Genomic DNA, 23,939 nt, shown 5'->3' on the forward strand with positions numbered 1-23,939 from the left:
GCTCCGAGGTAAAGAATCCACCTGCCAATGCAGGGCACGCGGGTTCCATCCCTCGGTCAGAAAGAGCCCCTGAGGAAATGGCATCCCAGTCCAGTATTTTTGCCTGGAAAATCCACCCCATGGACATAGGAGCCTGGTGGACTATAGTCCATGCAGTCACAAAAGAGCCCTACACGACTTAGCGACTAAACAACAAGGACCTATAATTACAATGGTTTAAGACATGCTTTGGAGAAGGTAATGGCACCCCACTCCAGTACTCTTGCCTGGAAAATCCCATGGACGGAGGAGCCTGGTAGGCTGCAGTCCATGGGGTCGCTAGGAGTCCGACACGACTGAAGGCCTTCACTTTCACTTTTCACTTGCATGCATTGGGGGAGGAAATGGCAACCCACTCCAGTGTTCTTGCCTGGAGAATCCCAGGGACGGGGGAGCCTGGTGGGCTGCCGTCTATGGGGTCGCACAGAGTCGGACACGACTGAAGCGACTTAGCAGCAGCAGTAGCAGCAGCAGCAGTAGCAGCAGCAGCAAGACATGCTTTTTGAACTGTGGTGCTGGAGAAGACTCTTGCGAGTCCCTTGGACTGCAAGAAGATCCAACCAGTCCATCCTAAAGGAGACCAGTCCTGGGTGTTCATTGGAAGGACTGATGCTGAGGCTGAAACGCCAATATTTTGGCCACTTAATGCGAAGAGTTGACTCATTGGAAAAGACCCTGATGCTGGGAGGGATTGGGGGCCGGAGGAAAAGGGGACGACAGAGGATGAGATGGCTGGATGGCATCACCGACTCGATGCACATGAATTTGGGTGAACTCCGGGAGTTGGTGATGGACAGGGAGGCCTGGCGTGCTGCGATTCATGGAGTCGCAAAGCGTCGGACACGACTGAGCGACTGAACTGAACTGAACTAAACTGAGGACGTGCTACCAAAGTCTCTCTCAATGAGGAACTACAATACCCAGAATTCCCCCCAAATGCGTATGCCACGTCTATTCCACGACCCTCGCCGCGAGGTCCCCTGGGGCATGTAGTGCTTGCTTTTGGCCGTGCACGCTGGGCTCCCTCGGCCTTTTTTCCGGGTTTTGGAAAGGACACCACCAGAAGAAAGGTCTGGGATAGAAGGGAGGTTTGAGTGACATAACCAAGCCTGTTGCGTCCCATACTAGGGGACCAGGAATAGCCATGAGTTCTGAGCCCTCCTAACCAGCATTCCCCGCGATTCTCCAGAAAAGTTCCCTGGCGTTGAGGAATTTGTCCGCGAATCAGGATCGGTGACGGCGATAGGTTTTCTTCTTGTACCCAGCACGTTTCGGTTCCGGGGTACAGAGTTCGGAGGCTTCTTTCCAGGTATTGTATTTCCCGGAGCGCGGAGGACTAGGGCAGGGCTGAGCTCTCTCCCAGCGGGACCGGGAGACCACATTCGTTCAGCGCCACTGTGTGCCAAGAGCCGAGGATGCCTGCCATTTTCAAAGGGTGCTGCTGCACTATATACCCTGCACCATACCTGTTCCCGGCGGGTATCTATCTCTATAGTCCCGAGATCCCTCCTTTGGTAGAGTCAGTTTCCCAAGGTCGGTTAGACTTGACACTGGTATTCTGAGCCGTGAGCTGCTTTCCTCTATCAGCTGTAGACAGGCAGGAGATTCTTGAAGATATCTTTTCTTTGTGGGGATTTTTGTGTATGTGTGTGTCGCAAGTCAGTCTGGGTCAGGATTCAGTGCAGATTGCCACAGAGTAGCGTGCAGACAGCTTGGCATAGCGATAGAGAGGATTTTGAGGCATACTTTTAACATTGGTTTGTTCATGTAATGAGGATGTTCAGGTTGAAAGAGTGAAAGAACTATGTGGTTGTCCCAGCTTCATTAGTACTAGAGTAGATTTTTAATCTTTATGAGAGTAGCTTTTATCTGTAAAATTCAAATGATAGTATCTCTCTGGCAGGTTGAGAGAATTTATTGGGATAATACTTTAAAAGTCCGTTGTAAACTGTTGTAGACGTGTTAGATAATATGGTTTTAGTCCCAGCTTTTCTAACCATTGTTTCTCAACTAGAAATTTAGACATACTTTAAAAACAAATTATTCTTTTTCATAATAATCTTTGGTTTCCATGTTGCTTCACCACACCCTGATACATTACTTGATTTCTTAATATTTCCTGATTGGGCTCGAATCATCTCGTTTATTGCTTAAAACCTACTTAAGGCCAATATAGTGATTAAATTGTTTGGGTGCTTTTAGAATACAAGGAGAAAGGAGCAAGAAATTATCTTGGAATTAAATATACCAGAGACTATCCTTCTGGGAAAAAAACATTTGAAAAATTGTGGCTATGAATTAATGGCTACTCTTTGTAAAAACTATAAAGGCAGTATATTTATTTATTGCAAAGAGTTTGGTTTGGGTCCCCCAACCCCATCTGGTTTTATAGTCAAATTTGAAAACTTCGTGTGTCAGATTTAACATTATTTATTTACTTTTGGCTGTGTTGGGCCTTTCTTGCTGTGCATGGGCTTTCTCTAGTTGCAGCAAGCAGGGGCTTCTCTTGCTGAGGAGCACAGGCTCTAGGTTTTAGTAGCTGTGGTGCAAGGGCTTAGTTGCTCCGCAGCATATAGAATCGTACCTGACCAGGGATCAAACCTGTGTCCCCTGTATTGGCAGGCAGACTCTTAAGCACTGGACCACCAGGGAAGTCCACACCTAACATTTTTTTAGATGAAATGCAGAAAGAAACCCCTTTTCCTGGACATTTCGCTTTGGATCAAATCCTGCTCTCTGGTTCAGGCTAAGAACAAAGTCTATAGTTATTTCAGGAAAAAAGTTGTTCCTGTAATGAGAATTTTGGAATTAATTTGGTATTAATAACATAAGTATGACCATGTTAAATCAATTTCTTTACAGAAGCTGCATATTGAGATGGGATTTGGAGTCATCATAATGGAAGCAAAATACATGAAGGAAAACCAGTTATTTTTATACCAGCATATTGCACCTGACTACTAGTTGCAAATGGTTTTCTTTACCTAAGAAAATTTGTGATGTAAATGAAAAGATAGTTTTTGTCCCCTAGATTCATTATTTACAATATGCTTTGCCTAAGGGCTATTCGTCCATTCTCCTCGAGAGTGTTTCACTTTCGACCCTTTAGTTTTGAACCATTAATTAGTCAGATGAATAATTGTACAGATGAAGAGCAAATATTTGGTCTTATTGAAAAAAACAAATCCCTACTCTCAGAAAAGCAAGTGGGATGTGCACTTAGTATGCTTTGGCAGTTTCAAAAGCAGAAGACCAGCTCAGTAAAAAATGTGGACTGTATCAGAAACCATCCCCAATTTCTTACTCTGTGTAATTTAGCCACAACTAAAATGGGATTCATGAGCGACAGTACCTTGGTGAATGTGTTATACATCATACAACAGTAAGTAATGTGCTTTTAGGTTTTATAGAATGATTATAGTTTATTTTTATATTTTAACTTTGTAAAAATCTCTTTGAAATGAAAAGCAATGTGTTTTTTTTCCTTAAAATAGTTTTCCTGATCATCTAATATTTTAAAGATACTTGGTGGATATTCTTTGATTACAGTAATCATTCCACTGTGTATATGTATATCAAAACGTAATACTGAAGGTGACTTTTTATATGCCCTCTATCCCGAGACTATGGCCAGAGGGATATTAAGGTCACCAAGAATAATTTGGAGGTTGCCAAAGACTTGTTTTTGAAGTGTTTTCAAGTCTGACCGAGAACTCTGACATTTCGAAATGAATAAGATATGAATGTTTAAAATCATGTTTTCTTTAAAAAAAAAACAATAAAATATTATGCTGTACAACCTAAATATATACAATATTTGTTAATCATACATCAATAAAGCTGGGAAAAAATTTAAAACGAAAATAAATTTTACATTATTTGGAGAGGAATTCAGCAGCTGTACAAAGGAAAAAAGAGCAAAAAAGTTAAAATTAATCTGTTTATTAGTCTCATTGGTGGAAATTATTGAGGTTAAATAGTTGTCTAAATAGCTATAGATGTCAGCACTGCACAGAGCAGAGATACAGTTGTTTTTATTAGGGATCAGTGTATACAGAAAGGGGCTTAATTAAGGCTTTTCTTATTTTGGGGGGTAGGGTTAGACTAAAAAAGAATGATAAACCTTTTATATCAGTGATAATACTGTTTATAGTGATATACCTATAAACAAAATAATTTTGTTTCTAAGATTTATCCTAAGAACATAATCTAAGATACATGTTAAAATTCCTGTACATGGTTATTCATTCCAGCATTGTTTATAATATCGAAAAACTAAGATCCTAGTAAGTAGGTAAATGTTTAAATGATATTTTATTCACATAATTAATAGTATACCACCATTAAAAATTATGTTTTGAAGTATATGTAAAGATAATGGGCAAATGTCCACAATATAGTGTTAACTTACTAAAAGAGGCAAGATACAAACATGTGAAAGAAATACAGATATTTCATTAAGTGTGTAGAAAAAGAACTGAAAAGAAATGCCCCAAATTAATGATGGTGAGTATTTATGAGTAGCAGAGTTATAAATTCTTTTTATTACCCAATTGAAGTTTTTCTTTATGTTACAAACTTTCTCTTTTAAAAATATTTTTGTAATCAGAGCAAAGTAGTACATGTTAGATGTACTTTTAAGATTAAAAAAAAAAAAGATAAAATATATCATTGAACATTTTCATTGTTTGGTGGATGGCATTGAAATGTTACAGATAAAAGGATGAGGGCATGGGATAAAGTATAGGTGTTTATTAGGTAGTACTGAGAAATCAGAATACTGAAATGGGACCAGACCAGAAATAAGGGCTGACTGTGTAAGAATATAGTAACTTGAGGTTCACTTTTGCATTATAATTCTTGCTGCATATGTGCTTTTAATAATTTTAAAATGTTTCTATGTGGAAAATTATTTTCTCTTGATTTTCTTGAGGTTTGGTATTGAGGCCCATGACTCACTAGTTGAAGCACTCGTTACAGAAGCATGGAGAAGACTGGAAAGGCAAGTACTCTGGGTTCTTCAGCTAAGATCAGGGTTATTCTGTTCAGGATTAGCACAGTGAAATCTTGTAGGGGAGGAATAGGGAGCTGCTGCCTAACTATCAAGCTTTATTGAAACGTATTTAGGAATTTCTCCTGTGGTCCCGTGGTTAAGACTGCGCTTCCACTGCAGGGAGCACGGATTTGATCCCTTTTCGGGGAACTAAGATCCTGCATGATGCGTGATGTGGCCAAAAAATTTTTTTAAATAAAAAAATATATTTAAGTTCAGTTAGGTTTTAGGGTTTTTTGATTGTGTTAAGGTGTGTTTTTCTAGCACAGTGAAATCTTGTAGGAAAAGAATGGGGAATGTGTTTTTTTCCTTAAGAGAAAGAAAAGTATTTCAAATATTCCTTAAGGCTGCGGAATGTAGGTGCTTTTAAACATATATAATTAATCAAAATATAATTAAGCTAAAGTCACTGCTATTCTTGGACTGTGCTTTTTAAACTTGCTTTTCTGAAAGAATTTTGCTTCAGAAGGAAAAAATTCTTAGTGATAGGCTCTCAGTAAAATCCCTAGATGTTCATAAAAAGAGAAAGAAGAACGAGTTTATGACAAAGGAAAGACTTTACTGTTTAACAACGTCTATAGGTACTTGCCTATCACTTCATTTTTATGAAGATGCAATGAACAGAGCTCATAGGTATCTTAGAATATTTCAGGTCCACTATGAATAGTATCAATTTAGATATCTTTCCTACTCTACACATAGCTATATCTTTAGCATACTTCCATAATCAATGATCATCTAAAACAGAACGACCAGAAAGGTGGCTGCCTCCTCGCCCCTTTGTGGGGAACCTGGTGCTAAAGCATTCATAGACAATTTGCTTCTGGGTCGGGGTTTCCTACATAGCAGAGCAGCTCCCTGCTGCGAGTCTGCCCTCGACACAGGGTTTGTAAAAAAATTAAAATAGAAAAAAAAGAGAGAAAGAAAAATAAATTTAAAAATATCTAGAAAAATATGAAATTTATTCAGAGTATTATGAGTTCAGTTCAGTTCAGTTGCTGAGTCCTGTCTGACTCTTTACGACCCCATGGATTGCAGCACGGCAGGCTTCCCTGTCCATCACCAACTCCCGAAGTTTGCTCAACTCTTGCCCATCAAGTTGGTGATACCATCCAACCATCTCATCCTCTCTCATCCCCTTCTCCTCCCGCCTTCAATCTTTCCCAGCATCAGGGTCTTTTGCAGTGAGTCAGTTCTTTGCATCAGGTGGCCAGAGTACTGGAGTTTCAGTTTCAGCATCAGTCCTTCCAATGAATATTCAGGACTGACTTCCTTAGGATGGACTGGTTGGATCTCCTTGCAGCCCAAGGGCCTCTCAAGAGTCTTCTCCAACACCACAGTTCAAAAGCATCAATTCTTTGGTGCTCAGCTTTCTTTATAGTCCAGCTCTCACATCCATACATGATTACTGGAAAAACCATAGCTTTGACTAGATGGATCTTAGTTGGCAAAGTAATGTCTCTGCTTTTTAATTTGCCAGAAAATTTAGAAAATTTGGAGTACAGAGAAGCCTATTGTATTCTGTACTATACTATTTATATTTAATAAGAATATGTAAAAAATAATAAAAGAATACATGAAAAGCTCTCCATTTATAAAACAGCTGAGGGCTCTTAGCTGTACCAGAGGGCCATTTTGATGATTTCTGAAAACTTAGAATTTTTAAACTTAAGGGTTCTGGGTAGCCATGGTCCATTATTAGTGGGATAAAACAAGTATTAGTGAGTGAAAGAAAAATCAAGGTGGGAAAGAGACAGGAGCTTTTGGAAACCACAGAACAACACTCCCTCTGAACCAAATAGTAACCTAGGGCAGAAGAGAAAGGAGTGCCTAAGATAAGAAACAGTAACTATTTGTAGATGAGAGGACCAGTCACCCTCATTATTCTTTTTTAGCATATTGCTTTTTGAAGCACAAACAATGATAAATTCTTTTTTTTTTTTTTTTCTATAATGATAAATTCTTACAATTGTAGTCATGCATGACTGCAGGGTGAGCTTTGTAGGCTTTTGTTGTGTAAGCTGAGTTAAATTAAACAAGGTACCCAACAGATTGCAAGGTACCCAAAGCAAAATGGCTGTCTGAGGAGGCCTTACAAATAGCTGTGAAAAGAAGAGAAGCGAAAAGCAAAGGAGAAAAGGAAAGATATACCCATTTGAATGCAGAGTTCCAAAGAATAGCAAGGAGAGATAAGAAAGCCTTCCTCAGTGATCGGTGCAAGAAATAGAGGAAAGGAATAGAATGGGAAAGATTAGAGATCTCTTCAAGAAAATTAGAGATACCAAGGGAACATTTCATGCCAAGGTGGACACAAGAAAAGACAGAAATGGAATGGAACTAACAGAAGCAGAAGAGATTAAGAAGAGGTGGCAAGAATACACAGAAGAACTGTACAAAAAAAGATCTTCATGACCCAGATAATCATGATGGTATAGTCACTCACCTAGAGCCAGACATCTTGGAATGTGAAGTCAAGTGGGCCTTAGGAAGCATCACTACAAACAAAGCTAGTGGAGGTGATGGAATTCCAGTTGAGCTATTTCAGATCCTAAAAGATGATGCTATGAAAGTGCTGCACTCAATATGCCAGCAAATTTGGAAAACTCAGCATGGCCACAGGACTGGAAATGGTCAGTTTTCATTCTAATCCCAAAGAAAGGCAATGCCAAAGAATGCTCAAACTACCTCTCAATTGCCCTCATCTCACATATTAGTAAATTAATGCTCAAAATTCTCCAAGCCAGGCTTCAACAGTACGTGAACCATGAACTTCCAGATGTTCAAGCTGGTTTTAGAAAAGGCAGAGGAACCAGAGATCAAATTGCCAACATACACTGGATCATCGACAACGTGAGAAAGTTACAGAAAAACATCTACTTCTGCTTTGTTGACTATGCCAAAGCTGACTGTGTGGATCATAACAAACTGAAAAATTCTGAAAGAGATGGTTATAACCAGACCACCTGACCTGCCTCTTGAGAAATCTGTATGCAGGACAGGAAGCAACAGTTAGAACTGGACGTGGAACAACAGACTGGTTCCAAATCAGGAAAGGAGTACGTCAAGGCTATATATTGTCGCCCTGCTTATTTAACTTCTATGCAGAGTACATCATGAGAAACGCTGGGCTTGGTGAACCACAAGCTGGAATAAAGATTGCCAGGAGAAATATCAATAACCACAGATATGCAGATGACACCACCCTTATCGCAGAAAGTGAAGAGGAACTAAAAAGCCTCTTGATGAAAGTGAAAGTGGAGAGTGAAAAAGTTGTCTTAAAGCTCAACATTCAGAAAATGAAGATCATGGCATCCGGTCCCATCACTTCATGGGAAATAGATGGGGAAACAGTGGAAACAGTGTCAAACTTTATTTTTCTGAGCTCCAAAATCACTGCGGATGGTGACTGCAGCCATGAAATTAAAAGATGCTTACTCCTTGGAAGGAAAGTTATGACCAACCTAGATAGCATATTCAAAAGCAGAGACATTACTTTGCCAACAAAGGTTCGTCTAGTCAAGGCTATGGTTTTTCCTGTGGTCATGTATGGATGTGAGAGTTGGACTGTGAAGAAGGCTGAGTGCCTTAGAATTGATGCTTTTGAAGTGTGGTGTTGGAGAAGACTCTTGAGGGTCCCTTGGACTGCCAGGAGATCCAACCAGTCCATTCTGAAGGAGATCAGCCCTGGGATTTCTTTGGAAGGAATGATGCTAAAGCTGAAACTCCAATACTTTGGCCACCTCATGCGAAGAGTTGACTCATTGGAAAAGACTCTGATGCTGGGAGGGATTGGGGGCAGGAGGAGAAGGGGACAACAGAGGATGAGATGGCTGGATGGCATCACTGACTCGATGGACGTGAGTCTGAGTGAACTCTGGGAGTTGGTGATGGACAGGGAGGCCTGGCGTGCTGCGATTCATGGGGTCGCAAAGAGTTGGACACGACTGAGCGACTGATCTGATCTGATCTGATCTGATGCAGATGACACCACCCTTATCGCAGAAAGTGAAGAAGAACTAGAGCCTCTTGATGAAAGTGAAAGAGAAGAGTGAAAAAGTTGGCTTAAAGCTCAACATTCAGAAAACGAAGATCATGGCATCCAGTCCCATCACTTCAGGGCAAATAGATAGGGTAACAGTGGAAACAGTGGCTGACTTAATTTTCTGGGCTCCAAAATCACTGCAGATGGTGATTGTAGCCATGAAATTAAAAGATGCTTACTCCTTGGAAGGAGAGTTACGACCAACCTAGACAGCATATTCAAAAGCAGAGACATTACTTTGTCAACAAAGGTCCGTCTAGTCAAGGCTATGGTTTTTCCAGTGGTCATGTATGGATGTGAGAGTTGGACTGTGAAGAAAGCTGAGTGACGAAGAATTGATGCTTTTATTTATTTATTTATTTATTTTTGGACACCCAAATCTTTTATTGAGGGGACAGTTGGGGGAGGCCTCTCACTGCACAGCCTGTTCGTTGGCGCTGCTTCCTGAGTCCTGTGGCTTCATCACGTCCGGCAGCTCAGGTGGGCTAGAGAAAGGCTTGATGCGCAGGGCCTTGAATGCCTCATCTGCCCTGAAGGCTAGCCCCACAGTGGAGGGGGCCTGAGGCCGTGCTGTCTGGCTGGTGAAGCCACACTTGCCCAACGTCTTGCCATCGTCCAGAAGCTGGTCGTCCTTGTACAGCCACTGCTCATCCAGCGGCCGCTTGAGGGTACCCTCGACGATGCGCTTCAGCTCAAACACGGTGCTCGACTCCTTGGCGTCCGTGAAGATGGTGGTCTTGTGGCGCCGGATCATGAGGAACACGTCCTGGGGGCGGCGCGGGCCGGCGTGATCGCAGAGTCGGCCCCCCCCCCCCCCCCCCCCCCGCCCCGCCCCGCCCCGCCCTTTCCCCCACGTAGCCCCGCGGCCCTGGCCCCAGCTCCGGCCCCGACCCGGGCCCCGGCCCGGCCGAATTGATGCTTTTAAACTGTGGTGTTGGAGAAGACTCTTGAGAGTCCCTTGGACTGCAAGGAGATCCAACCAGTCCATCCTAAAGGAGATCAGTCCTGGGTGTTCATTGAAAGGACTAATACTGAAGCTCAAACTCCAATCCTTTGGACACCTGATGCGAAGAACTGACCTAGTTGAAAAGACCCTGATGCTGGGAAAGATTGAAGGTGGAAGGAGAAGGGGACAACAGAGGATGAGATGGTTGGACGGCATCACCGACTCAATGGACATGAATTTGAGTAAACTCCAGGAGTTGGTGCTGGACAGGGAGGCCTGCCGTGTTGCTGTCCATGGGATTGCAAATAGTTGGACACGACTGAGCGACTGAACTGAACTGGACTGACCCAACAAATCTCTGGGGATAGAAATTTCACATCCACTTACTCAGTGGTGATTATAGTTAATCTCATTATCTAAACTGATCGGTCTTCTCATCTCCAGGTTTGCGACCTCTCTACCTGTAACTGTCTTTTTGTTGAGGGTAAGGAGAACAATCTTTGTCCTTTGGTGAGGTAGAGAGATCAATATAATGAACTCCTATGTACCCATCATCCAGGTTCAATAATTACCAACATATAGCAGTCTTGTTTTGACTGGATATTCTCCAGTTCCCTCCCTACCCTTCAGTATAGTTAAAATTGTAGTATAATTTTACCAGTAAATACCTTAGTATGTATTTCTGAGAGACAAAAAGCACTCTTTTAAAAGTATGTATAATCACCATGCTATTATTATACCTAATAAAAATGATTAATTATTCCTTATTATCACCTAATAACTGTCTGAGTTCAGATTTCTTTGCCTGCTCTATAAAGGTCTTTTTAAAGGCAGTTTGTTTAAATAACTATCCAAACATGGTATACACATTGTATTTCGTTGCCATGTCTCAAGTTTTTCTCTGCTTTTGTTTTTTCTGGTAAGTACTCATTAAAGAATATCGTAAAAATATACCAATTTTTATAGTTACACCAGTCATAAGTATACATCTTGATAAATTTTCACATACTGAAAATACTCATATACTTCTGTGTAATAGCACCAAGATCAAAACACAGAATATCACTAGTTTCCCCAAAGTTCCTTTCATGCTCTCTTCCAGTTACTTCCCACTTCTCTGTCCCAAAAGTGAGCACTATCTTGACTTCTAACACCAGAAATTAGTTTTCTTTCTATAAAAATGAAATCCTATAGTAAGAACTCTCATACCTAGTTTTTTCACTCAATATATTTTAAAGATTCTTCTGTGATATTGTACTATTCTTTTTTATTGCTGTATGGAATTCTAGGAATATGTGCAGTTATTCATTAAACTCTTGATGGACATTGAGATTGTTGCTGTTTTGCTTTTTTCTTTTTTGCCAGTACATATCGTGCTGCTGTGAAATTCCTTATGTTTGTCTTTAAGTGAATTCAAAGTCTTTAAAAATCTATAACAATTTTCCTTTCTGCTCTTTTGTCTTGCCATTTTTGTTGAAGAAATTGGGTCATTTGTCCTATAGAAAAAAATCAAGTTTTTCAAGCATGATTATAGTAGAGATTGTTTTATTTATTTTAAAAATATTTTTGGTTTTATGTGTTAATATGGGCTTTCCTGGTGGCTCAGATGGTAAAGAATCCACCTGTAATATAGGAGACCTGGATTCCGTTGCTGGGTTGGGAAGATCCCCTGAAGAAGGGAACGGCTACCCACTCCAGTATCCTTTTGTGTGTGTGTGCTAGAAAGCAATGTCTTTTATTTAAAGTTGTTTATTTCTTTTTTGTTTTTTGCAGAAAACTTTTAATGGGTGATTTTTTATTTATTTATTTATTTTTAATTGAAGGATAATTGCTTTACAGAATTTTGTTGTTTTCTGTTTTCTTGCCTGGAGAATCCCCATGGACAGAGGACCCTGGCAGGGGTGGCAAAGAGTCAGACATGACTGAGTGACTTTCACTTTCACATACAACCTTGAGTTGAAATTGTTCTGTCATCTGAAAAAATTAATAAGTAAAATGATTCAAATAACTTTGAGTGTTTTTTCCCCCCTTTTTAAAATCTTCAAGAAGAATGTGGTTTTTTAACTCTTATCTTAGGTTACTTTTAAGAATAGATAATCAACATTTTAGAAAATTCATTTTATGTTAGTAATATATTAGTTTTTTTATTTTTGGCTATTTTATAACTGTGTATTATGTTTTAAAAGTGAAAATAAATAGTAAGGATCCTCTTTGTGTATTTCCCTTAATAGGTTTGATATCAGTGTGCTGTCAAAATTTTCCTCTTGCCTGGCAGATCAACATTTATATTATAGTCCATTAATGGGAAAAATAGCTGATATCGTAAATAGGAACTTGGAAAACACACAGGACTTAAGGTAAGTTTATTTAGGGGCTTTGTGTCGTGGTGGAAAGAGTCTGGGCTTTGAGTGCACACACACTTAGACTTGCTAGTTCCTAACTATGTGACTATTCTCTTGCAAGTTCACGGTCCTCACCTACAAAACAGGAATAGTAAGTAGTATCTACTGTGCAATGTTGCTATGGGAATTAGACATAAAATATGTAAACTATGACACAACGTTGTTGAGCTCTGTGATTTTTCCTTACTTGCAAGCTGACATGTTTCTGGCCATCTTTACAACCTCATTTAACCTTAAGTTACCTCCCTATCTCTAAATATAGTCACATTGCCAGTGGGGCTTTAACGTATATATTTGTGGGGAGAGGGCATAGTTTGGTTTGTAGCCTACATCAGTGTTCATAGTAACATTAGTCACATTAGCTGAAGGGAGGAAACAACCTAAATGTCCATCAGCAAATGAATGGACAATCAAAATTTTGTATATACCCACAATGGAGTATCATTCAACCTTAAAAAAGGAAGGAAATCCTGATATGTCCTACAACATGTATAAACCCTGAAGACATTATGCCAAGTGAAATAAGCCAGACACAGAAGGACAGATACTGTATGAATCCCCTTCATATGAGGTACCTCGAGTAGTCAAATTCATAGAAACAAAGTAGAATGGTAGTTGCCGGCTGTTGAAGGAGGGGAGAATGGGGAGCTACTATTAACAGTCAAGAAGTTTTAGTTTGAGAAGATGAAGAAGCCCTGCAGTGGATGATGGTGATGGTTGTACAGCAATGTGAATGTACTTAACAACACTGAACTGTATACTTAAAAGTGTTTAAAATGGTGAATTTTACTTTATATATATTTTCACATACACATGAAAGTAGCTCATAAAAGCAGAGATAATAAAAATCACTGTAAATTTTTTTAACTTTAAAAAATTCTTATAGACCCATTTGAGAATCTAATGAAATCTTTGGGTACTTCCCCACTCCAAATTGTGATTATAAATACAATTTAAAAAATCACATCCAAGTTTAAATAGCAGCACTAGGTTACTAATTTACGTTAATTGATGTTAACATTAAACATTTGGATTAGAGAAGCTGTAGTATTATACAACTGAGTTTTTAAAAAATAATTTGTTTTATTGGAAAGAGTGAAGAAATTTTGAAACAAAAAACCTCAAATAGTTCCACTAATTGAGATAGTGGAATGGTTGAGATAGTATTAGATTCACATTTTCATGTCTTTTTTGTAGATGTTTTCTAATTATCATCCCCACATGTTTGTTACATCATACCTTTTACATTTTACATTCCTTATTCATTATTAGGTGTATTCTTGTATGTAGAGTTTTGTGATTTTTGTATCATGTAAGAACTGTCTCCTTTTGAAAGGAGAGATCTCACCTTCGTAATTTTGGTGTCTTCCACAGTGCCAGAAGATTGATTTATGTTTCTTAAAAGTGTTTATTGAGTGAAGAAATATGTTTATTGAACATATTCATATTCAATATTGCCCTACTGTTATATATCAATATCAATATAGCATAAAACATTAACAATATGAAATCATTTATTAGTGAGAAATATTTTGCCAATATTTTTACTGGTAGATTATAAATACAGAGGAAGGAGTAATAAAGCAAAGTCTACTTCTGAAAATATAGAATGAGACCTTCTGTGTTGCATTCAATTGGCTGTTGGCACAGAGTGATTTCTGAGTAAACTTCATTAAAATATTTCCCTTCAAAGTATTTATCTATAGAACAAGATATTATACACATTCAACAAAAATTATTATTCAATCCTTTTTTTGTCTACAGGCTTTTGATTACTAGGAGATCAGAATTCAAGTTCCACTAGTATTTAAAAGAAAAATTTTGTTGTATAAAGCCTGTAGTATTTTTATCAATTCCTTTCTGTTTCTAAGCATTTAGTCTTAGAATTTTTCATTATTCTTAGATAATGTAAACCTTTTGCATCTTCTTCCTCTTTCAGGTCCTTGTCTGTTTTGATGGTCAGCATATCTTCTTTAATATCACGGCGTTTTCAAGAGAAATTAGTGAACAAAGCAGAATTACTTTTTGACACTATGGATTCTTCCCAGGTCAACACTGCAAGAAGAATAGTACAATTTCTTCGAAATATTAAATATAGATATTACCCACTATTAGAAAGGTGTAATAAAGTATTTTTGAGCAATATGAACCATCTTGATTTGGACTCCATCAGTAAAATACTTAGTCTATACTACTCTCTACAGTTTCATAGTTTTGAATTTATTTTAATGACTAAGAAGAGGCTAACAGAAATGATTCCTCTGTTTGACCACCCTGCTAGCTGTGTAAAATTGTTTGTAGCATTGGGACCCATGGCAGGACCTGAAGAAAAGAAACAGTAAGTTCAGCTAAAAGCGCTTTACTTTTCCTGTTGAGAATATATGGAGTCTTCAGGCATAGATCTTGCATTTCTAGAAGTCAGAAAAGTCACTCCACTCAAAAGTAGAAGGGAGTTGAGTACTCTGCTCCTTGATCTTTCTCTGGTTATTCTAACTTATATCTCAAACTCAGTATCCTAAGGTGTTTTGAATGGGGGCCAGTAATCCTCTGGGGGTCAACTTAGCACTGATGAAGGAGAACATCGTATCAGTGCTATTCTTCTCCCTTCTTAGGCCACGTGACTGGCTTTGGTGGTTGTGGTGGTTTAGTTACTAAGTAGTGTCCCACTCTTTTGTGACCCCATGGTCTGTAGCCCCCCAGGCTTCTCTGTCCATGGGATTTCCCCAGCAAGAATACTGGAGTGGGTTGCCATTTCTTTCTCCAGGGGATCTTTCTGACCCAGGGATTCAACCTGTGTCTCCTGCATTGGCGGGTGGATTTTTTACCACTGAGCTACCAAGGAAGCCCCTGTAAAGACGAGCAAATATTAAATTAATATACGATTACTAGGTATGAGCAGACAGATTAAGTGTGATTAGTAGATTCAGTTAAGCAGGGGTTCCAGGAATTGCATATTGGGTATATGTAGCTGTCCTTGTTTCTGTTAGCAAAGACTTCATAGAGAGTTTTTGGGAGTCTTCTAAATTACATGAAGAAATTTAAGGGTACATTTTAGGAGACTGGATCAAGATGGAAATAAGATGATTATTAAAAAAACTTTTATTGGAAGTTTTTTCTTGTCACCAAGTACTGTTAAAATCTCTTATGCCAGGGTAGTACAAATTTTTGAGTCTCTGACTTCAGGAAATTTTTATTCCACTTGGAAGGATAGAAATATGTAAATACCATGACAACGTCAATATAGTTTATGAGTATACTAAAAAATAGATATAGATAGTAATTGCTGTGGGCAGACAGAAAAGTGAGAGAAAAATGTGGATTAAAATGGTTGCAGAAAAGCTATGGGAAGAAGCTGGGTTTGAAATACTTGATAAGGTTAGTGAAAAGGATGGTGTGGGACTATCCAGGATGAATAGAGAATTAGTTTGCCAGGCTTTCTTCAAATTTCATATTTTGGACTAGCCTTCTAAATTATTCTAAGAGACACTTATATACTTATCACTGCACTACTTTGGATGATTTCAAAATGGACCATCTTTGTAAATATTCAGTTTATAGTGTTATAAGAAGTACTTAGTGTTAAGGTTTCTATTAATATGTAGGTATGGTGACTTCCTGGTCAGATCTTCCTAAGTTTTAAAAAATTGGGACAGTATTGAAATATCAATTGTTTGTTCTATAGCTCTCTCCTACTGAATAATTTCATTGAATTATTGTATTTTATAGCCAATGAAACCATACTTTATTTGAAAATCATTAATTAAAAACATGTTACTTATATTTTTTAAGAGACAGTTTAAGATTATGCTGAGGCCTTAGTTTCTTTGAAGAAAATACATTTTTCTTTATTTAATAATATTTTGTGTTATCCCCAATTAGGTGGGGAGAAAATTAGAATTATATATTTAATGTATTTTTTAAATTTAGTTTTTGTTTATATCATTTCTATTTATTGCCTAAGAACTGTTATTTATAAAAATTTAATAAACTAGTCATTAATTTTCTAACATATTTTTCTTTCCTTCTAGACTTAAATCAACTATATTATTGATGTCAGAGGAGCTGACTGGCCAGCAGGCCCTGGCAGTGATGGGAGCAATGGAAGAGATGGAAAGCAGAAATTTACGTCTGATTAAAAAGTATACTTCCCTGAAATTTTTGGTGTTAAGTTTAGTTGACATTCATAAGTTGCTTTTTTTTTTTTTTTTTTTTGAGAAAAAAAAATTTTTTCCCTATAATCTTGGTTTTGAAGAAATAAGGAATTAACATTTAAGTCATTGTTTATTTTCTAAATAATTTTTCAGAACAGGTTTTTAATTGTTTACAACATCTTTCATTTCATTTGCTGCTATTTTTATTCTCGGGCAGAGGATCATAATCTAGGAAAGTGAAGAGCATAAAGCACAAGTGACTTTTTAAAAGGACAGTTTCTGCAGAACGGTTAACATCTATCTACATGAACTTGAATTGTTTCATATTATAGTTGTTACCTTGAAATCATACTGCAACGTATTGGCTTTTTAAACTTGAGATTTAAGAAAAAACAAACATGTGGTTCAGACTGTGTATATTTATTATTTCATTGTGTATTATATATTCTTTTAAAAAATATTCCTACTGCCCTAGTTCCTCCAATTTATTGACTGTTTGCATTTTTCATTGCTTTTAAGCATCTCCATTAGAGGACCATCCTGGATTTAAGGAAGAAAAATCATTTTACATTTGTGTCATCATCTTGAGACAGTTCTTCAAGAACAGAAAACCTTGGGTCATTCATTGCTATTTCTTTAGCATAGAGCATGTCTAGCATGAAACAGCTCCTCAGTAAAAGTTTAATAATAGTACATGAGTGAACTGGTTATAATACATGTTTTATCATTCTTTTTAGGATTACTTCAATTCTGCATAAACATTTGGATAACTATAAACCAGTAGAGTTGTTGAGAATAACTCAAGCGTTGATTTTTCTACATTTTCAAAGTAAAGAGCTTTTTGTGAAACTCAGAGAATTACTGCTTAGGTAAGATTAAAATAGATGTGTTTAAGTCTTTCATTGTATAATCTAGCCTGTTTTGTTTAGTTATGTACAAGTTTAGTTTAGTTATATAAAAGTTGTTGGAACTTTTGAAAACAGAAATGGGTAGATTATTATTAAAGTTATGAAGACGCTTATCTTGCTGCCTTGCCATTCTGCCAGTGCTTGTGCTTGATATATTTTCAAATGGAAGTGAGGTCAGTGGGGTGATGAGAGCTCTAGGGCGTGAACACATAAAACCAAGCCATTCTCCTTCCCTGCAGGAATGGAATGACCATCCATGAAAAGATTAGAGCTGCTGAAGAAGGCAAAGCTCCATTTAGGAGTACTCACATTTGTAGGTTTTTAGTCTGCTTACTTACCTGTTTTAAGGAATAATTAAAATGTAATTAATTTATTTTAAAATTTATGTATTTATTTTTGGCTGTGTTGGGTCTTCATTGCTGCCTGGGCTTTTCTCTAATTGAAGTGAATGGGGCTACTCTAGTTGTGGGGCACGGGCTTCATTGCGATGGCTTCTCTTGTTGCTGAGCACAGGTTCTAGACTCACAGACTTCAGTAGCTGTGGCGTGTGGGCTCAGTAGTTGCGGCTCTTGGGCTCTAGAGCACAGGTTCAGTAGTTGTGGCGCATGGGCTCAAGTTGCTCCATAGCATGTGGGATCTTCCTGGATCGGGAATCTGACCTGTGTCTCCTGCATTGGCAGGTGGACTCTCTATCATTGAGCTACCCAGGAGGTCGAAGGCATATTAAAATTTAAAATTTTAAAACGAAAATATGTGGTGGCAATATTAGTAAAGTATTTTCGTATGATTTCCCTTTTATAATTAAAAAATTTTTGCATTTCTATGAATATAGCATTCCTGTTTCAACAAAGAAGTTATTCAGTTTTCCATTGATTTTTATTTTACTTTAAGATGGAGTGTTCCAATTAAAAATTTTGACTTTAAAGATCAAAATAATGACTTGAATGAAGTTAAAACCAGATTAATCTTTTTCCCCCTCTGTTTTTCCCATACTAGTTTGATTTCTTACTGTGATTTTTGAAAGACCAGGCATGTGACTTTATGCTGTAATCAAGACTGATATATAATTGAAAATGATTTTTGCTGTAATAAAATGATATGCTATTATGGTTAAGGATTTGAACTGAGGAATAAGAGGTAGCACTTTATCAGGTGAGAATTTAGCATATTAGATATGTTACAAGAAGGTTCACTGTTTTCTTAAATAGGTTTCTTATCAAGGTGATTAAATACAGGATTGTTTCTTCACTCCATATTTATTAATAACATCCACTTTCATATAGCCTCTGAATTAAGAATTTAACATAATTATGCTCTAAATTAGGTATCATAAACTGGCCCAGAGACATGATTTATTTGGTCAGTACAGTGTTTCTTAAAATAGTAAATTATACAATACTATTGGCCTACAGGTATGCTAACAGAAAAGTAAGACAGGAGTGGGAGCATCACAGGAGATTTCACTTTACCGGTAATGTTTTGTTTACTTTATTAAAAAATTTGAAGCAGATATGGCGGTGTTGAAGTTTAGTAATTCCGCATAGCAAGAGCCCTTACATACCTCTGTGCTGCTACTGCTGCTGCTAAGTCACTTCAGTCATGTCCGACTCTGTGCGACCCCATAGACGGCAGCCCACCAGGCTCCCCTGTCCCTGGGACTCTCCAGGCAAGAACACTGGAGTGGGTTGCCATTTCCTTCTCCAATGCATGAAAATGAAAAGTGAAAGTGAAGTCGCTCAGTCGTGTCTGATTCTTAGCTACCCCATGGACTGCGGGCCACCAGGGTCCTCCGTCCATGGGATTTTCCAGGCAAGAGTACTGGAGTGGGGTGCCATTGCCTACTCCGACATACCTCTGTATGTACCTCTATTTTAAATGTAACCCTTCCCCCGCTTCAGAGCAGGTTGGTGCGAAGGAATACAATCTAGTTAAAGTAGTTCACATAAATGTTTGTGTGAGTATCTCCTGAAACTATCTGGGGAACCCAGGGAATTCATGTACTGGAATAATGTGTTCTTTAAAAAAAAAAAAAGATGATATATTGAACTATCTACATAAAATAGACATATCCCCTCCTCATGACCCTACTCCCTCCTCTTTACCCCTACCTACCCCCTTCCCCAGGCTAACTGTTGTCCCTGCTTCTAACTGCATGGACTAGTTTTGCCTGTTTAGTGCCTTGCTTCTTTTGTTTAACATTTTATTTATGAGATTTACCCATGTGTTTGCTATATAGTCTTGTAAGAACGTAACAGGTTTTTTTAAGTCTATTTTAATGTTGATATTTGATTTATTTCCAGTTTTGGCTATTATAAATGCTGCTGTGGTGAACAACCTCATTCGTATCTCTTAGTGAACATATGTGTACATCTCCGTGGGTATTTACTGAGGAGTGTGATTCTTGATTATACATATGTTACTATATGTTCACCTTCAGCAGATCCTGCTCAATAGTTTTCTCTTTTGTCTCTTTTTCTTTAACAGTTTCCCAACTAGGGATTGCACCCGGGCTACAGCAGTGAAACCCGGAATCCTAATCACTAATCCACCAGGGAACTCTAAATAGTTTTCTAAAGTGACTGTACCAGTTTATTTACCACTAGCAAAATGTGAGCATTCCTGTTTCTTGAGATCTTCACCAACTCTTGGTACATTTTTATTTTAGCCATGCTGGTAGATTTGTGGTAGAATGTAAATAAACGCAATTGCATCTGTTGTAAGTTTTGGAATTTTAGGGAACACCATAAGGAAAGCATCAGGTGGAGTCTGGCATGTTTGTGTCTCTTGGAGGTTTATTTTCAGATTAGTATCACAAGATTGGCAAATAATGAGAGTTCCTACCCCCTGGGTCAATTCTGTAAACAAATGCAACTCTTTAGGTCTTTCTTTTCTTTATATAAAATAGCATATTAATTTTTTGTGGTTATAAGAATAAAATACTTATTTAGTACTTATTGAGTACCTACTTTGTGTCAGGCAGTGGGCCAGATATTAAGTGAAAATCATTTTGATTGTAGTTCATAAGCATAGTAATTGGGTGTTCACACTATTGTGTGAGATGTGCTTCCCTCATATCTGTTATGAGGTCAACACGGGACCCATCTCATGTGAAAAAAAAATCATTTTGAAAACAGAAAAAAGTATAAAGAAGAAAATAATCATTTGTAAGCCCTTTCATTTATGGTGAACAGTTTGGTTTATTTGGTTGGTTTATTTGCTTGTGGTATATATCATCTATATGTTTTTTTCATAGCTGAGAATCAGGAACGTACAGTTTTGTGTTCCTCCTCCCACATGCTTAACATTAACGGCATTTTCCTACATCATTTAAAGCTATTTGTAAATATTTTTAGTGATTGGATATTGCCCATTATATGACTGTATCATAATTACCTTAACTATCCCCCTTCCTGGGTATGTAGACTGTTTTCAAATTTTAGCCACATAAAAAAATGTGATGAATAACGTAACATAAAATCTTTGCCTTCATTTTAGATTATTTTCTTAGGCTAGTTTACTAGACAAAGATTGATCATGTCAAATGATGTAATTACTTTTAAAGTTCTTAAGCTATACTGCTAAATTACTTTCCAAAAAGGTTGCACCAACTTTTTAAATTTACTATTAGTGAATGAGAAAATCTGCATCAATATACCCTTGCTAGCCTTGAATATCATCATTATTTTAATATGCTAACTTAATATGTTTAAAAGTAAATCTGTTTTCTTTTAATTTATATTTGATTATCTCTTCCAGTACTTCTAAACTTAAAAGATGGTTTAAAAGCTCCCAGTTTTTAATTTGTATTTTAACAACTGCTGTCCTGGTGGTGGGTGTCTAAGCATAGGGATTTGGGAAAGGAGAAGAGAAGGGACTGTATGCTCTGTGTTTGTCTTTTTTGTCTGTTTTTTTTTTTAAGGTTGGGCTTCTTATGTTGCAGAAGAAGGGGATCACTGTTATTGAGTGGTTACTCTTTGCCTGTTCTAGATCATACCAGCTTCTGACAGGTCATATCCAGAAATTCAGTCCAAATTCTGTCTCTCGCAACAACCCTGCAGACATTTTTCTAATGTTGACCTTTTGTTTGTCAGGGACTATGGTTTTATTTTTGCATAAAAAAATGAGGATATGCTTTAGAACATCTTAAGGCTTCCCTTAGTAAGCCTTTATAAAACTTGTCATCTTTGAATTTATCTAACCCTTTTTATTGATTTTATTTTCATTTAGTTTTAGCTGTTCTGGGTCTTTGTTGCTGTGCAGGCTTTTCTCTAGTTGTGGCAAGCAGGGGCTACTCTAGTTGTGGTACCTGGGCTTCTCATTGCTGTGGCTTCTCTTGTGGAGCATGGGCTTTAAGGGTGCAAGGGCTTTCGTATTTGCGGCATGTAGGCTCAGCAGTTGAGGCTCCCAGGCTCTAGAGCACAGGGTCAGTAGTCGTAGCATGCAGGCTTAGTTGATCCAGGCATGTGGGATCTTCTGGACTAGGGATCGAACTCATGTCCTTCATTGGCAGGCGGATTCTTTACCACTGAGCACCAGGGAAGCCCCTAACCCTTTTCAAATTATATTTTAAAACTGTCACACCTATTAAGTGTAATAATAATTATATATTCACGTTTTAATTCTTACAACTAAGTTTTGTTGCTGATAGATTCATTCTGTTCTTTTTATTTTTCCTTCTTTCTTTGTAGTTATTTGAAAGTCAGTGTCATACCTAGTGAGATTTCCATCCTGGTCTATGCTCTTTCGATGCTTCCTTCTGCTCACCTGGACGAAGTGAGGATGTCTCAGATTGAAGCAGTTTTGCCACAGTGTGACCTATATGACCTGAATATTTTTGCAACATCTGTTTTAAGATGTATTCAGTATGATCACGTGTATCTGAATAATATTCCTGCGAAACAGTTGAAAGTACTTCAAAAATTAGATCACTATGGTCATCAGAGACTACAAGAATGTAAAAGTTTGAATCTGTTATGGGAAGAAGTTAAATCTTTAAAAGGAGACTGGTTTGCTGATTCACTTCTTGAAGAAACAGTTGTTACCTTACAGCGTCTGATGGATGAAATGAATTACATCAATGTTGCAGGGATTGCATCTTTCATTTCTAGAACCAACTACCTCAGTACTTCACTACTTGATAAGATAGCCTCAGTGGTCCTTCAACAGATTGAAAAGGTGAAATTGAAATGTTGCATATTATTGTCTACTTCTAGAACCATAAATGTTTATAATAAGTGCTTGAAGAACTTGATTGGAATTTGAAGTTTAAAAATTAAGCTCTAGTTTCTGGTAAATAATAATAGTTGTGTTAGGATAATGGAGATGTATGATTTTTGCTTTCTTTTTCTTATTTTCTATAATCCTATGATACTTTTACTATTTAAAACTATTCAAAAGAGTAAGATAAATGTGAAAATTGAGAAAATTGTAGGTCTTCACTGACTTTCAGTTCAGTTCAGTTCAGTCACTCAGTCATGTCCAACTCTTTGCAACCCCATGAGTCGCAGCACGCCAGACCTCCCTGTCCATCACCAACTCCCAGAGTTCACTCAGACTCATGTCCATCAAGTCAGTGTTGCCATCCAGCCATCTCATCCTCTGTCATCCCCTTCTCCTCCTGCCCCGACTCCCTCCCAGCATCAGAGTCTAGAATAATTGAATTGTCACTGTGTGTCTTCTTACAGTTTTATTTCTGGAACTTGTAAAATGCTGTTTGTTTGTTTTTTATTTAGTTAATTTATTTATTTTTGGCTGTGCTGGGTCTTAGTTGCTCCATGGGCTTTTCTCTAGTTAGGGACTACTCTCTAGTTGCGAGGTATGGGCTTCTCATTGCAGTGGCTTCTCTTGTTGCTTGGAGCCCAAGCTCTGGAGCACAGGCTCAGTAGTTGTGGCACATGGGCTTAGTTTTCCCATGGCATGTGGGATCTTCCCAGGCCAGGGATGGAACCCGTGTCTCCTGCTTTGGCAGACGAATTCTTTACCGCTGAGCCACCAGGGAAGCCCTAGTGATGCTTTTTGAACTATATGAGAAAATCAATTATATATATCAGAATATGTTTTTACTTAGAAGACAGTGTTTCTAATAAGTAAAAATAAAAGTCTATCTTTTTGCCTAGCATAGTGCCTGCTGTTTATTAAGTATTGGATGAATGAACTTAAAAAAAAGAATGAAAGAAAAATGAAGTCTGATTATTATTATAAATTAGGAAGCTTTCTTATTATATGATGAGTCTATAAAATGCACTTATATCATGGAAATTAGTGATACTATCTTTTTGTCATTTCAATGACTAAGGAATTCTGGAACAGAATTTTATACTTATAAAATCAATTTGTAACTTATCTGATTTATTTTTTTCTACATTAATATTTAGAGTTACTAGAGATTAGTGATGGAA

General features: G+C 37.7%; 1 protein-coding gene, 1 non-coding gene and 1 pseudogene across 6 annotated transcripts in view; 2 read left to right on the forward strand and 1 right to left on the reverse strand.

Moving 5' to 3' along the window:
• Positions 1-1,036: 1,036 nt before the first annotated feature.
• The window catches only part of FASTKD1 (FAST kinase domains 1), a 39,028-nt gene continuing 16,125 nt past the window's right edge, over positions 1,037-23,939 (forward strand). The window contains exons 1-9 of one of the 5 annotated variants that reach the window (XM_070803663.1): positions 1,057-1,109; positions 1,229-1,348; positions 2,902-3,421; positions 4,973-5,041; positions 12,312-12,437; positions 14,422-14,820; positions 16,511-16,621; positions 17,371-17,502; positions 22,230-22,716. In XM_070803663.1, the coding sequence (XP_070659764.1) occupies positions 3,087-3,421; positions 4,973-5,041; positions 12,312-12,437; positions 14,422-14,820; positions 16,511-16,621; positions 17,371-17,502; positions 22,230-22,716 (1,659 nt within the window). In that variant the 5' untranslated portion in view covers positions 1,057-1,109; positions 1,229-1,348; positions 2,902-3,086. The other 4 variants (XM_019971185.2, XM_019971189.2, XM_019971186.2 and 1 more) reach the window with 4 other exon arrangements.
• LOC109566762 (elongin-B pseudogene) lies at positions 9,378-9,931 on the reverse strand (annotated as a pseudogene).
• Positions 20,543-20,649, forward strand: LOC139179290 (small nucleolar RNA U13). Its single transcript, XR_011563657.1, has one exon. It is a non-coding gene; the product is annotated as a small nucleolar RNA U13 (small nucleolar RNA).

This window comes from Bos indicus, chromosome 2, assembly GCF_029378745.1.
Source record: "Bos indicus isolate NIAB-ARS_2022 breed Sahiwal x Tharparkar chromosome 2, NIAB-ARS_B.indTharparkar_mat_pri_1.0, whole genome shotgun sequence".
NCBI classification, from domain to species: domain Eukaryota; kingdom Metazoa; phylum Chordata; class Mammalia; order Artiodactyla; family Bovidae; genus Bos; species Bos indicus.